Raw genomic sequence first — 13365 nt, forward strand, 5'->3', positions numbered from 1 at the left:
CGTTCTGTGCATCAAATTGTATCATCAACAATCACATTTAGTTTCAAATTGTATGCAAGTGTCACCTGAAGACACTGCTTCATAGAAGTTGCAAAAACCGAAACATTCTTTTCTGCCTCTTTCCAAATGTATCTACACTCTAAAGGGCATCTTGAGCACTTTGAAGGTACAACTATCTTAGTACTAATATTGCATTACTCTTTACACATACCAAAGGACTGTCATTTTGCCAAAAAAAAAAATCAATGTATGTTTTCAAATTACAGATGAATGGAAGTTGTGTAATATGCAACTCCCACAATTTTTCAAATTTAGTTAAGACTAAGCAGGATTGCCTCAGAAAGTTTATTTTCAACTTGCAGTACAAATTACTGCATTATATAATCTCAGTGGGGGAGAGGAGATAGAGAAAGGGAATTTAATTTTTTTCCATGCTTTTGGGCTGTAACTGGATAACTGTATTAAATTATAACTAATTTAGAAGTAAATAGAAAAGATTCAAAACTTGATTGTTCTAAAATACCTTAGAACAAGTTATCCTTTCTTCAAATAAAAAGTCTTAGTTATTTACCAAAACTAACATTTTCAGATGGCACATTTATTTTGTCAAATGTTCTAAGTTTTGGTTGCTCAAATTTTGCTGTTAGATATCTTAGTTCTTTTGCATAAATATTTCCGTATTTTTAGCAGTTTCCCAGAATGCACACTTGGTATTTCAGACAATTATAAAGTTTTAATTTGAAGAGTATTAACACAGAATCATAAGTATTTAAATTTCATAGGGTTTAATTTTTCAGGATGCTTTTACATTGGGGTATTAAGTTGTGCATTTTTAATAATACCCGCTTTATTCAAGTCAACCCACTTCAATATGGGTGAATTTCTGGACCATGCCCAAGTTTCTTTAGATCAATAACCTACTGTGTTCTTCTTAACAAAAGAATTTAAAGCAACCTCAACAGATGCCAAAACTGTTTTAAGAAGTGAGTAAAATGAATAGACAAAAAAAGATTCAATCTACTCTTGGAAAAAAACACTTTCAAACAGGAAGCTAAAGCTGCCATACAAAAAACCATCAAGATGATCCTCAAAGTTAGCTTCTACGCCAGAGCATTCCTGCCAAGTACAAGGGAAGAATGAAAAAAGGCCCAGAAAGGTCAGTCTTGTGATTAAGAAGCAGAAGTGATGGGGGATCTTTAGCAGATTTTGGACAGATCCCACATACACGTTTCTCCTGTGACTCCATTCTACTACCTAAAAAATAGAAATAAGTATATTATACTGCTACAGGAAGTTAAACGCTAATATAGAAGAGCATATACAAAAGTGATCATTACATGCAAAGAGTTTTCATAGTTCACCCAAAAGAATATTCAGAACATTGAGAATATTCATAACCAGAATACTGATGAGACACAACGTTGATTTTGTAGTGATACAAAGGGCAAAGAGGAAAGGCAAAAAAAAGTCCATAACACAACAGCTTGTCATGAATGCCAAGTAGGTAAGTAGCTGCCAAAGTTATGGAGAAATTGAGAAATAAAACAGAAAATGTTGGCATCCTCTCTCCTGGCCCTGTATTTTTAATAACGAAAACACATGCAATGAAATATATTCAGTTGACCAAGTCCACCACTTAGAAACTGACAACTGTTCAAAAGGCCATATAATTATTTCAAGGTATACAGTGTCAACAAAATAATTATTTTGAAAGTCTAAGAATGAGACTTTTGGTCTGATCGGACAAGAAAAGCTTGGAGTAAAGCATTATTGCTTCTCCTGCAATAGTACCAGTGAATTCAAGTTAGCTGCAGGAAGAACAAAATATACATCTTCAAGATCCACTTTTGAGTAAGTTTTAGGCAAAGTATTTCAGTCTTATGGCTGAAATAAAGTTCTAGAATATTACAGCTGGAATACTACAGTGCTATCTGGTTCCAGTTACTTTTTTCTTATGCGTATGTTATGTTTAATTTAAAAGCTACTGGAATATGAAAAAACATATCTGTTTTGCTCAAGTGCATTTTATAATAAGGAGTCTAACCTTTCAAAAAAAAAAATCTTCTGCACATAGCATATTGAGCATGGTATCTATTAAACAGAAGAACCAAAATCACTTTTGGGTATAGAAGGAGAAAATCCAGATCCAGTAACTACTAAGTCTGTTTATCAGTCTCCATAGCCTGTATCATCATCAGGCTAAGAGAGTTGGGGAAAGATTCAGCTCACTTAACAGTAGGTGTTCAAAATCTCATTATAGTTAGAGTTCCAGTAAGATCAGGTGAAGCAAATCCTACCTGTGGAGTAACTTCACTAAATCAGGAGTTAATACAAATCTAAATTAATGCCATTATACATCATCCTAATGATTCAGTACATTCGAAAAAGGTATTTTTTGAGGAAAGCTATTTATTGGTGGTAGACAATTTTCCTTCCAACCCTCCCCTTCCAGGTACATGATGATAACCACACACCAACACAAGTGGTGGCCATCAGGGAGGTTTGGTTTCTTTAGATATTCCCATGCTAGTCATCTGTGCTAGCACACTTCACAGAATGTATACACTTCAACTCTGAAAAATTACAGAATACTTAATCTAAAGGAAGAAATCCATGCTTCACTTGAGTAAGATCCAATGGCTTATTTTACTTTACTGTTCACCTCGTTATTTCCGGTTCAAATGCTTCTAACTTCAGCTGGCAGTTACTCAAGATAAAGACAGAATATTCAAGAGCTCTCTAGTATCACTCTAACTTCCTACATACAGGGAATTTATGAAGTCACCTCTTCTGAAAGCAAAAATAAATGGGGCTTGCCAAATCTCATTACAAAGTAGATTTGCTCTAACTGAAGTAATTTAAACCTTTTCTGAACCATTCCCAACTTCCATTGTCACTTCTTATACAACAAGATCAATGAAATAAATAAGGTGAGTTGCCAAATGTAGCAGTTCCTTGAAACAGTCATAACATCTAAATTGCATTAAAAGTCATTTCAATGTGAAAGCTAAACCAAAAAGGATACTGATCTGTTTGAGGTCTTCGGAAGTTCTCTGGTAGGTTAGCTTCATAGAGTAGTCTTGCTTTAGTATTTCCCATTTCTTGCATGCACTAAGGAAAAGTGGTAGAAAACAGTTAGTTCATGTCCATCAATACTTTAAATCCTGAAACAAATCAGAATGCTATTAGTGTGCTTAAAAGACACTGCAAGTTTTTAACTTGGAGACCTTTCTGCTGCCATATGTCTTGGGAGATGCTCCCATGGCACAGGAGGGCTGCCTGCCAAGACTTGCTGGACAAAAGCTAACAACATAGATGCTGTTTACAGTGTAAACTAACCCATCCAGTGAAAGATAAGCTTTCATCTCTCAGGATGGCTCTTCAGACCAGGAGGAACAGGAGTAAGAAAATTTGTCTGGCAGCAGAAAGAGGCTTCAGACTGGAGCATACCTGGAAAAGTCAGTACTCAGTACACCAAAAGAATGTAATCAAGAATCAGACAGATGTGTGAACACTACCTTACTGTCCCCTACTGAAAAGCAAAAGGTTTACAATGCATTTTCTACAGATAACAAAGCAGCAGCTTTCAGAGTCCCCATGGCAAGGTACAATACATCTAAAATGATACAGAAAAGATAGCTAAACCAATTTCTGAAGTGAGTTTTCAGAACTTAAACTCATTACACTAGAAATATAACACATTAAGAACTACTTTGATTGTAAAACATTTAAGTTGGGGCATCATGATAAACTCAGATCCTTTCAAAAGGACTCCTGGCATTCCTTCCAAATTGAAAACATATTTTAAGATATTTTACCTGTATTTGCTCTGGTGTCCATTGGTCCAAGTTCACAGACTTGACCCTTGATATATGGACCCCAAGATTTCGATGTATTCCAGCACATCTGATGCAAATAAAAACACCGGTGTTCCAAGAGGCCCATCTTGGACCTAAGGGGAATGGGGAAATAAATTAGTTATTTTCAAAATTCCATATACTGTGAAGATTTTCTTTAGCATAATTCTATACTGACAACAGGAATAAACAAGTCTGAATAAAGGTTCACAGCTGTTTCTCTAGGATATCTATTACTTCTAACAATCTCCATTATTAGCAATTTTATTTACAGCTTTCTACTTCTAAGTGATGTCACATAACATTTGAGTTAGCCAGATTAAGCTAGGACGTCATATGTTGTGTCCACTACCCTCTCACCACCCCACCCCCCAAAAAAAATCTCAAACAAACTTTAGAAAGTTGTCTTACTAGTAACAACAAGATTTTGCTTACATCTTGAATAATCCTTATGGCTATGCATCAGATGCAAGCATCAGCAGAAATCAGTAGAAGTTGTCCCTTTTTCTCCAATCAAAAGCTTTCTAAGACATGCATCTGTACTTAACTTGAAATTAAATGCAGGGCAATCTTAGATTAATGCAACAAATCCTTTAATACCTCATGGAACACAGACTTTACAACAGTAGCATGCAAGCTCTTAGGGAATGATTATACAGAGATTTGCAAAACCAATTGATGAAAATATCCATGACTAAGAATGGTGGAAAACTGAATACGTTCAGTACCCTTGATTCTTAATCTACAGTATGAGCTGCCATTCACAGCCCAATGAATTTTCTCACAGAATCAGGTTGATTTATGAACCTTAGCATTGTTTCTCAGCTGTGTTGGCATGTTGAAACAGACCTAAAGTATGCTGGCCTGAACTCCCACAGTAACACTTTGGATGTTTGACTTGAAGTTAATACACAGTCTCAATTTAAACACATTTACACTGTTTTATTCCAGCTCTGTACACCACCGTTAAAGGCACTGCTTTAAAGTCCATCTAGTTCTGAGCTCTAAGGAGTTCAGAGATTAAATAATTAATCTTCAAAAGCAAGAAGGCGCACTGAAGAGTTGGAAAACATTTTGAGCAATTATTTTCTGCCTTTGTACGACAGATGCGCATCTATACCACTCACGCAACTGCAGCAGTTTGCATTTCAATATTAATATATTGTACAAACACTTTCCTGGGGCCTAGAAAAGAATTTTATGCCTCCCTCTCCTGATCTTTAGCTTAGGACTGCGTTGAGTTGACCCCAGCCAAACACCCACAAAGCTGCTCGCTCACTCTCCCCTCCTGCAGGACACGGAGAAAAGAGAAGGAAGGTGGGAAGACTTGGCAGACTGAGATAACAACAGTTTTAGTAAGTGAAGCAAAAACTGCACACAAGCAAAGAAGGGGGGGGGGGAAGGATTTCTTCACTACTTCCCATTGGCAGGCAGGTGTCCAGCCACTTCCTAGAAAGCCGGGCCTCAGCACACACAGCACTTGCTTTGGAATACACCACCATAACCAAAAATGTCCTTTCTTCCTCCTCCTTTCCTTGAGCATTTATTGCTGAGCACATCATCATATGGTATGGAATGGCAATTAGAGTCAGCAGCTGCCCCAGCTGTGTCTCCTTCCAATTTCTTGCCCACTCACCCCTAGCCTACTCATCTGCAGGGGGCAGAACAGAAAAAAGAAAAGCCCTGATAGCGTGCAAGCACTGTTCAGCAATAGCCAAAACAAGGCAGCAGGAGAAAGCCTTTCAGTTAGGCTCTGTTCTTTTGAGTAGGTATTTGAAAATCCCAAGACACACTCACAGCTCCCCAGATTTGTTGCAACAAGCCTTCCTCTTACTAGTGGAAATAGTGGCTATATTTTGGGTAGCCACCTTGCTTTTAATTTTTCTTGTTCAAGATCTCAAAAAGTCAGACCACCTGATGTCCATTGCTTGACCTTTAAGACCAAAATGATTAAGATGACTGGCAGTTTTTGAAATAAGAACTACCATCATAAAATTAGATTTCAGGGGTCAAGAGATCTAACAGTTACTCATTGAAACTAACACATCATTTCCCACATGGCGCTTCTGCGTTAAAACTACTACTTGTCAGGTAAGAACCAACAGTCAAGCTGTTTGCAATGTGTGTCTTAAGTAGTTCAACAACTAGCAACCTGTTGACCTGCCTTTTTATTTTCCCCTATAAAACACTACAGATGCAAAATACTCATCCTGTCCTTACCGTCTGCGTAGATCTACAGTACAGGAAGATCCCACCTACAATTTATACTACTTTAAGTTTTAGTGCTCCAGGATAGAGTTTTGCAGGCCATTTGCCTCAACATATTAATCACATTTCAGCTAAAGTAGTACACCAGAAGAAACTTAATCAAAAAACCTCCTTAGCCACTCCATTGTAGATAAAGTACCTCAGCTTATGCAATTGCTTAATGTAGCCATGATGGTTTAGAAACAAAAAAGTAAGGCAAGGTCTTGTGTGCCCAACAGCTTCTCCAGTTTTTCCCCCAAACTATAACCCAGGGATGTGCCTTCTAAAGAGGGAAGCCAGTTTTGATCAGATTACTATAGGGACAGGAAGTGTTTATCTGTAGTATCTATGTGCTGTCCATATTTTTATCCTATAGGTTGTCTGCACAGCCACTATAAACTTTTTACCACAACAGAGTTTGTACAACTACACATCACATGAGTTTCCTATTCTTCAGGTTCTTCCTCAGCTATGATATCCCAGATAGACAGTTCTTAATAAATGAAGAGGGAGATCATTAACTTTGTAGTTTAGTATTTTAACTTGAAATTTTATTAGCAAAAAGAAAGAACATAACACAACTTGTGAATTAGCTGGTTTTCTCCTGTAAAAGAACAGTTTCTTATTTTCCCAGAAGCTCAGATTTCATTAATTTGTACTTATTTCTGAAACAACTTAGGGAAATCAAATATATTTAAGCAATAAAGTAACAAATTAAGCAGTGGAATAACAGACAAACCTGAGGCCAGACAAAAATGTTCACATGTAATCTCTGAATTTATTTCAGACTAATGACAATATGCAATATTAAACACTTCAAATGAAATAACGTTTTAATTAATACAAATCAATTACAGCCACAGGTAAGCAGTAGGCAAAAGAAGTTACAAAATAATGTTTTCTGTGTGAGCATCAAACTAGCTGTGCTTGACTTAACCAAACAGCCAACTAAAGCTTAGTCTGTAAACCTTCCTGTGTGAGAAATGTTTAACAGTAATTTGGACTGATTCAATAAACAATTTACAGTTATCTCAATTCTATATGAAGTCAGGAACCTTATTTCTGTACCCAGGAAATATTTTGCACTTAACAGAAATATTCACAGGTTTCTTCTCGTTGGGTCCTTAAAGATACATGTGTTTTTCTTCAGCAAAATTTACAAAAATAACCTAGTTTTTCTGCTGTACGTATTTTGCTAGCCAATTAAGACGACAGACATTTGGCTTCAGAAATGAAGACTGGACATTAAGAATCTTGATGACTGCTATGTTATGCTATTTAAAACACCTTCACATGTCAGTAGTAATGCTATCTTACCTATCAAGAACTGCATTATACAGCGCAACTCCAATCAGCCAATATTAACATGAAACTTTGACATAATTTTTAATACAATTGTAATTTTATTCTTTTGAAGACTATTTGAATACAAGCTTTTTACTAGAAGAGCTGAGCTGCACTTCAGCATCTTGCTGCAACACTAACAATGGACCACTCCAATATAAAAATACACTTCAAGTAATTTCTTCAGTCATGTAAGATATAGGTAACTGCTTAAAAATATTTTCAGCCTCTTCCATCCTTTGCTAAAGTTAATTTAAGGAAAAAAGCCATAGGACTTGTGGTGTCCTGAAAATGACCAATGTTTATACTAGACTATATAGTAATATACTATGAAGTCCCTGAAACATTGCCTGGATGAACCAAGAAAAAAATTTCAGCAACCCCAAGACAGATTGCTGCTTCCAAGATGAGACTAATTTTTTTTTTCTTCAATCTAAACTTTTCTTTCTTTTCTATATTTGTCTACTGATTAGACTTAAATTTCCTCTTCAGTTCTTGATAGGTAGTTAGGTAGGGTCAGTTAGGAAGGTGTGTGCTATTTTCCAGAGAAATTATCAAGACAAGATTTTTGAATGCATTAGGTCATTCTTGTGAACACCTGACAACCTTCCTTAGGATGGTTTGACATTAACAATTTAAGTAACTCTTAAAATAACTAATCCGGAATAAAAACCCACAAAGTTTATTGTGCATACTTAGTCTTACTGGCAACTGTAATTCAGTTACCTTCATAAAAAACAGTGATTAAGTTTTGATTTGAAATTTAAACACAGCACAAGTGCAAGCTTCTTGTAAGAGCTAAATGGAAAGATGGATTTGAGTTGTCATGTGGCTTCAGACAAATTAATTTGGAGTCTTGGCTATTACATGTTAAGTGGAGAATACCAGGCGACATTTCCCACTGTGCTGGGCCTGGCTGGGATGGAGTTAACTGTCTTCATAGCAGCCTGTATGGAGCTGTGCTTTGGATTTGTGACTAAAGCCATGCTTTGGCTATGGCTGGTCAGTACTTGCTAATGCTTTGGCTATGGCTGGTCAGTACTTGCACAGAGTCAAGGCTTTCTTTCCCACCCCCACCCAGTAGGCAGGGGGTGGGCAAGAGGCTGGGAGGGGACACAGCCAGGGATAGCAAACCCCAACTGACCAAAGGGACATCCCAAACCATATGACATCGTGCTCAGCAACAAAAGCTGATAGAAAGAAGGAGGAGGAAGCGGGGGGACATTTGTGGTTATGGCATCTGCCTTCCCAAACAACCCTTAGACTTGCTGAACCCTGCTTTCCAGGACGTAGCCAGACATCTGCCTGCTGATGGGAAGTAGTGAATGACTTTCTCTTTTCACTTCACTTGAATGCGCAGCTTTTGCTTTCCTTATTAAACTGTCATGATGTCGAGCTGCAAGTCTTTCCATCTTCCTCTTATTTTCTCCCCATTCCACAGGAGAGGAGAGCGCATGGGAGGTAGGGTGGGTGTTCGGCTGCTTGACAGGGTCAACCCACCACACCAAACTACATTAGTTTGCATTCAGGAATTATATACCAAGTTTTGAGTGGAAACTAGAATTCAATTAGATGTGCAGAAACAGCACTAATTGTGACATATTTAGAATATTTAAGGAGACCTTTATTAAAGGCCATCTAGACTCTAAGAATGAAAGAAGTATGTAGCCACAAGACACAACATTTCAGGGTATGTCTAAGTTTGTAGAATTGCTAGATAACTTGTGAATTTAAGAAACAACCTGAAGAGAGTTTTTTCCAGTTACGGTAGACTTCCATGCCAGTATAGTTATTGTATGTAACAAATGTTCTCCCTACTTGCAGAAATATCTACAGGTACTAAAAAAACTGAGAACATTTCAAAAACTAACTTTAGCTGTTTAAAACTTAAGCAATAAAGAGCTTGAAAGTAATTTACATAATTTTAGATACAAGTCTTCACATAAGTCGATTTCAAGCCAATTTTTAAATTGCTGAAAAAGTTATCCATCCTCACATGACATTCTTTTATTCTCAAGTGCACTTCAAAGTGTGAATGTTGTGAAAAAGGCATCATCTTTACATGTTCTCCGGTGAGGTGAAAGTTTTTCTCCCAACATATTTAAAAAATTTTCCCACTTTTTCCCCCCACTTTCCCCTCTTCAGGGTATCATTTTTAATGAGATATTTCTCCTCCATATTATTTAAACTGGACTAGTACCTCATATTTAAAATTTTCCCACTTTTTCCCCCCACTTTCCCCTCTTCAGGGTATCATTTTTAATGAGATATTTCTCCTCCATATTATTTAAACTGGACTAGTACCTTGCACATGCTTAATGTGTGTGCATATACTTCCATATATCCCTTTCTTCCCCATCCCCATGACTCATTCAGTTAGGACCATATGTTCTATTCCATTACATTAGAAAGCTGATTGAAGAAGCTGCAATAAACATTCACAGCATTGCTGACATACCCTGCTAATGTAATTATAGCCTGATACAATCAACTTTCTGTGGGTACAGCTGATACAGATCTTCGGGCAAGAATAATGACAGGAATGGTAATGCTGAAGCTGGTATAGTGCATTTCCAAAGGAAACACAAGACAAAGCACATTAGTTTTTAGAAGTCCAAGGTTTAAGTTTTATTCCAAACTGCTCGAGTTTTATTTTGCATCAGTGGATGCATAGTACTGTATCAGGTATAAAACAAGGCTTACATGATACCACTCATTCAAAATGCTGAGGAAAAAGTACTTTTATCTGCATTACAAAAAACATGGAAGCCTCATATACTAACTATATATGAATCCAAGCAGTCAATACAGTGTGAAACATTTCTTTAGCTCTCTGTTTGATTCGTTTGTATAAAAATCCTTTAACCACTTTAAACATCTCAGTCAACACTGCATCCTCTACTCAGCTTCTACCTGCAGTAAGAAATCAGCAAGAAAGGTTATACACTACCAGACAAGACTGGGCAGGAGTAGGAGCACCTGTCACACAAACAAGTTTATAAAAAAAAAAAAAAAAAGGCAGGCAGGGGAGACCAGAAGGAGACCAGAACAAACTAAAAAGAGGCAAAAGGAAACAAAAGTACTGGGATATGACAGAATTGGGAGATGTCCACAAAGGAGCAAGTATAAGATTATTGCAGATATGACTACAAAGTAGGAGAATGATCATAGTTGCCTCCCTTACCACAATAATTCAGAGTTTCCTTCCCTCCATCAGTCCACTACCATCTGCTCAGCTTACTGTAACTGCAGGTTAATACTGAAACACTTCTTTTGCTGCAACACAGGTGCTGCCCACTCTTACTAAACATCTCAACTTACAGAGAGCAAGCAGAGGTCAGAATTGGGGTAAAAAGAGCAAGCACACAGCCTTTAAATTTTATATTTGCTGTCAAAGGGAAGGGTGACTGTCTTATATCTCAGCAAACTATTTTGAACCTTTTACACTATGTGCATAAAACCAGTTAGCCAGGAGACTAAGTTTGAGACAAAGTTTTAAATGAAGAAAGCTTGTCAAGACTAAGTTTAAATAAGGTTTGTATTACAGAGGCACATAAAAACAAAGTTAGTTTTCACTCTCCATTCTTGCAGTTACCAATTAACAATTCTACAAAGAAGGAAGCCAGGTATTACATACAACAGAGCACCAACTGCTTTGCATCTCAATATAGTCTGTAGCAAACTTATCTTGGGCCAACATCTTCAAAGACTTCTGACAGACTACAATTCTTCCTTTCACTCAGCTGCACCCTGCCTGTCCTTTGACCATAAAGCACTGTGAAGTTACTTTAATTCTCTTCTGTTTCTCCAAATTCTGCTGCTGGTTGACAGACTTTATTTATCAAATAACTGGCTCCATCTTGTGGAACAGGGAATTAACTGCAAGAAAACTGAACATGTCTCTTGACTGGTCCTAAATGGTTGCTAGCCAGTTCCTAAAAACTATCACTTTTTGGCCAAGGACTTACTAAAAAGCCTCAGTGGTTGCATCAGTACAATCACGCCAATGCAGCTCGCTCTCTCTGCATTACTCCCCCACGCAATTCATACTGTACAAGTGTTCTACTAAAGATTTCAACCAGGTTATCAATTAATATTTTCCAGAAACATCTGAAATTTCTCCAAGCTGAGATACAGATAAAGATCACGAACAGAAGACAAGCATCCTTATATATCAGGTACAGAGAAAAGAAGGAAAACGAGTAAGCAGCAGTTGTATTTTGTGTAATTCAACACAAGAACAGCTAAGTTATACAAAACACTCCTTCCTCCAGTGGGTACCGAGGGAAGAACAAAGAACAAGGCAGAACTACAGTGACTCTTCCAAGCTTCTCTCCTTGAAACATAAAACACTAGAGACAGGGATTAAGTCAAGGTGATACTAAAATGCTGAAAAGCAATACAATTACTATCATCCATTTTCAGTCTAATCCTGCTGCTTCAAAGACCATCTCTTACTAACTTCATTGGAGGCTGCTTAGTTGTCCCCCAAAAAGGCAGAATCACATCCACCATCTCCAACCATTTTTGATTCACACTCTCAAAGAAAAACAAAAAACTAAAATCCAACAAGAAAACACACATACACAGCCCCCACAACACAAAAAGCTTAATCGCAATGTTAATCATGTCAACTGAATCAATTTAATCTTCAAAACAGTAGTAAGAAGCCAGGAAGAAATATGTCAGACTTCATAAATTAAAGAACAAATCTTCTTAGAAAGAATAAAAGATCTTGCACATCTTGCATAAAGATCTCGAAGCAAAGGAAACAGTGCAAGAACCACAGTACAAGAATCTTTATTCTCAAATAAAATGTTCTTCAAGGTCTTTGAACCTTTAGTCTTTTGAGACTACTGATATGGGACTATTTACCTATCACTTGATCCCCTGAATTAGTTTCTGATTAAGCAGAACAAATAGCCTGAAGCACATTCTCGTGTCACATCTACTCCCCCAAATTAAGCTTGATTTCTTTTCCTCTACAGTAGAGGAGACTTCCTTGCTTTACCTCCATACCCAAAGACTAGGAAAACCATACAAGTGCAGTCTTTATGTGCTTTTCAGATGACAGTCTAAGTATGCAGCAAAATACTGTTTTATATAAACAAAGGCAACAAAAGGCCATAGCTTAAACATATCTCTAGTCTTTAGAAGTCTCTTACAGCTGGCTTAGCAAGCCTGTGTTTTGATAGTCAAGGCCAGAATTTGAGAACTTAAAATTTGCTACATTAAAAAAAGATTGGGGGGAGTTCAGACAAGAGGGGCTGTTTTAGTAGTTTCAAAATCAAACTCAACAGCATAAAGTTGCACTGAAGGCAGACAATTCAAGCAACTAAACACACTGTTCCAGAGCCCAGCTTGATAACGGCTGAGATTTGTGTGTTTCAAGGTTTATTGCAAGAACGGTGGGAAGACAAGCCTTAGAAGCATCACTTGGCTATTTTTAGCCAGTGTCTGGTAAATGATATAGAGTTTTAGGGACAGAATTCCCCCAAGTTTGTCTTTTCTATCTGGATAACCATTTTTCATGGAAGTCATCAACAAATCCATTCCGATCAGTCCTATTCATAACTCCAAAGAGGCTGCATAGAAGTATTCTGAATGAAACTCTTCCCCTGCCCAGCCTGTCCCACCTCTAGAAGTCAGAGAAATACATATGAACCAGTTTTAATTATTCCTTCAGCTCACTGATCCATTTGCTTCAATCGCATCGATAATTGTTAAAAGTGTTTCAAAGAAATTAAGACAGCATCCCTATTTCAAGGGCTGTATAAAGCCTTAACTAGATTGGAGATACACAGGTAACATCAGTTTACTCTTGGTATGTGTCGTGGTTTAACCTCAGTCGGCTGACGTCACATGGTATGGAATGTCCCTTTGGCCAGTTTGGGTCAGCTGTCCTGGCTGTGCCCCC

At 37.3% G+C, this 13365-nt stretch overlaps 1 protein-coding gene across 1 annotated transcript in view; it reads right to left on the reverse strand.

The window, feature by feature from the left end:
• SMAP1 (small ArfGAP 1) overlaps positions 1-13365 on the reverse strand; it is a 136399-nt gene that overhangs the window by 76412 nt on the left and 46622 nt on the right. The window contains exons 3-4 of the mRNA XM_009275800.1: positions 3819-3952; positions 3026-3111 (exon numbers count right to left, since the gene is read on the reverse strand). Of these exons, the coding sequence (XP_009274075.1) occupies positions 3026-3111; positions 3819-3952 (220 nt within the window). The remainder of the gene's footprint in view (positions 1-3025; positions 3112-3818; positions 3953-13365) is intronic.

Source organism: Aptenodytes forsteri, unplaced genomic scaffold (genome assembly GCF_000699145.1).
Source record: "Aptenodytes forsteri isolate BGI_AS27 unplaced genomic scaffold, ASM69914v1 Scaffold256, whole genome shotgun sequence".
NCBI lineage: Eukaryota > Metazoa > Chordata > Aves > Sphenisciformes > Spheniscidae > Aptenodytes > Aptenodytes forsteri.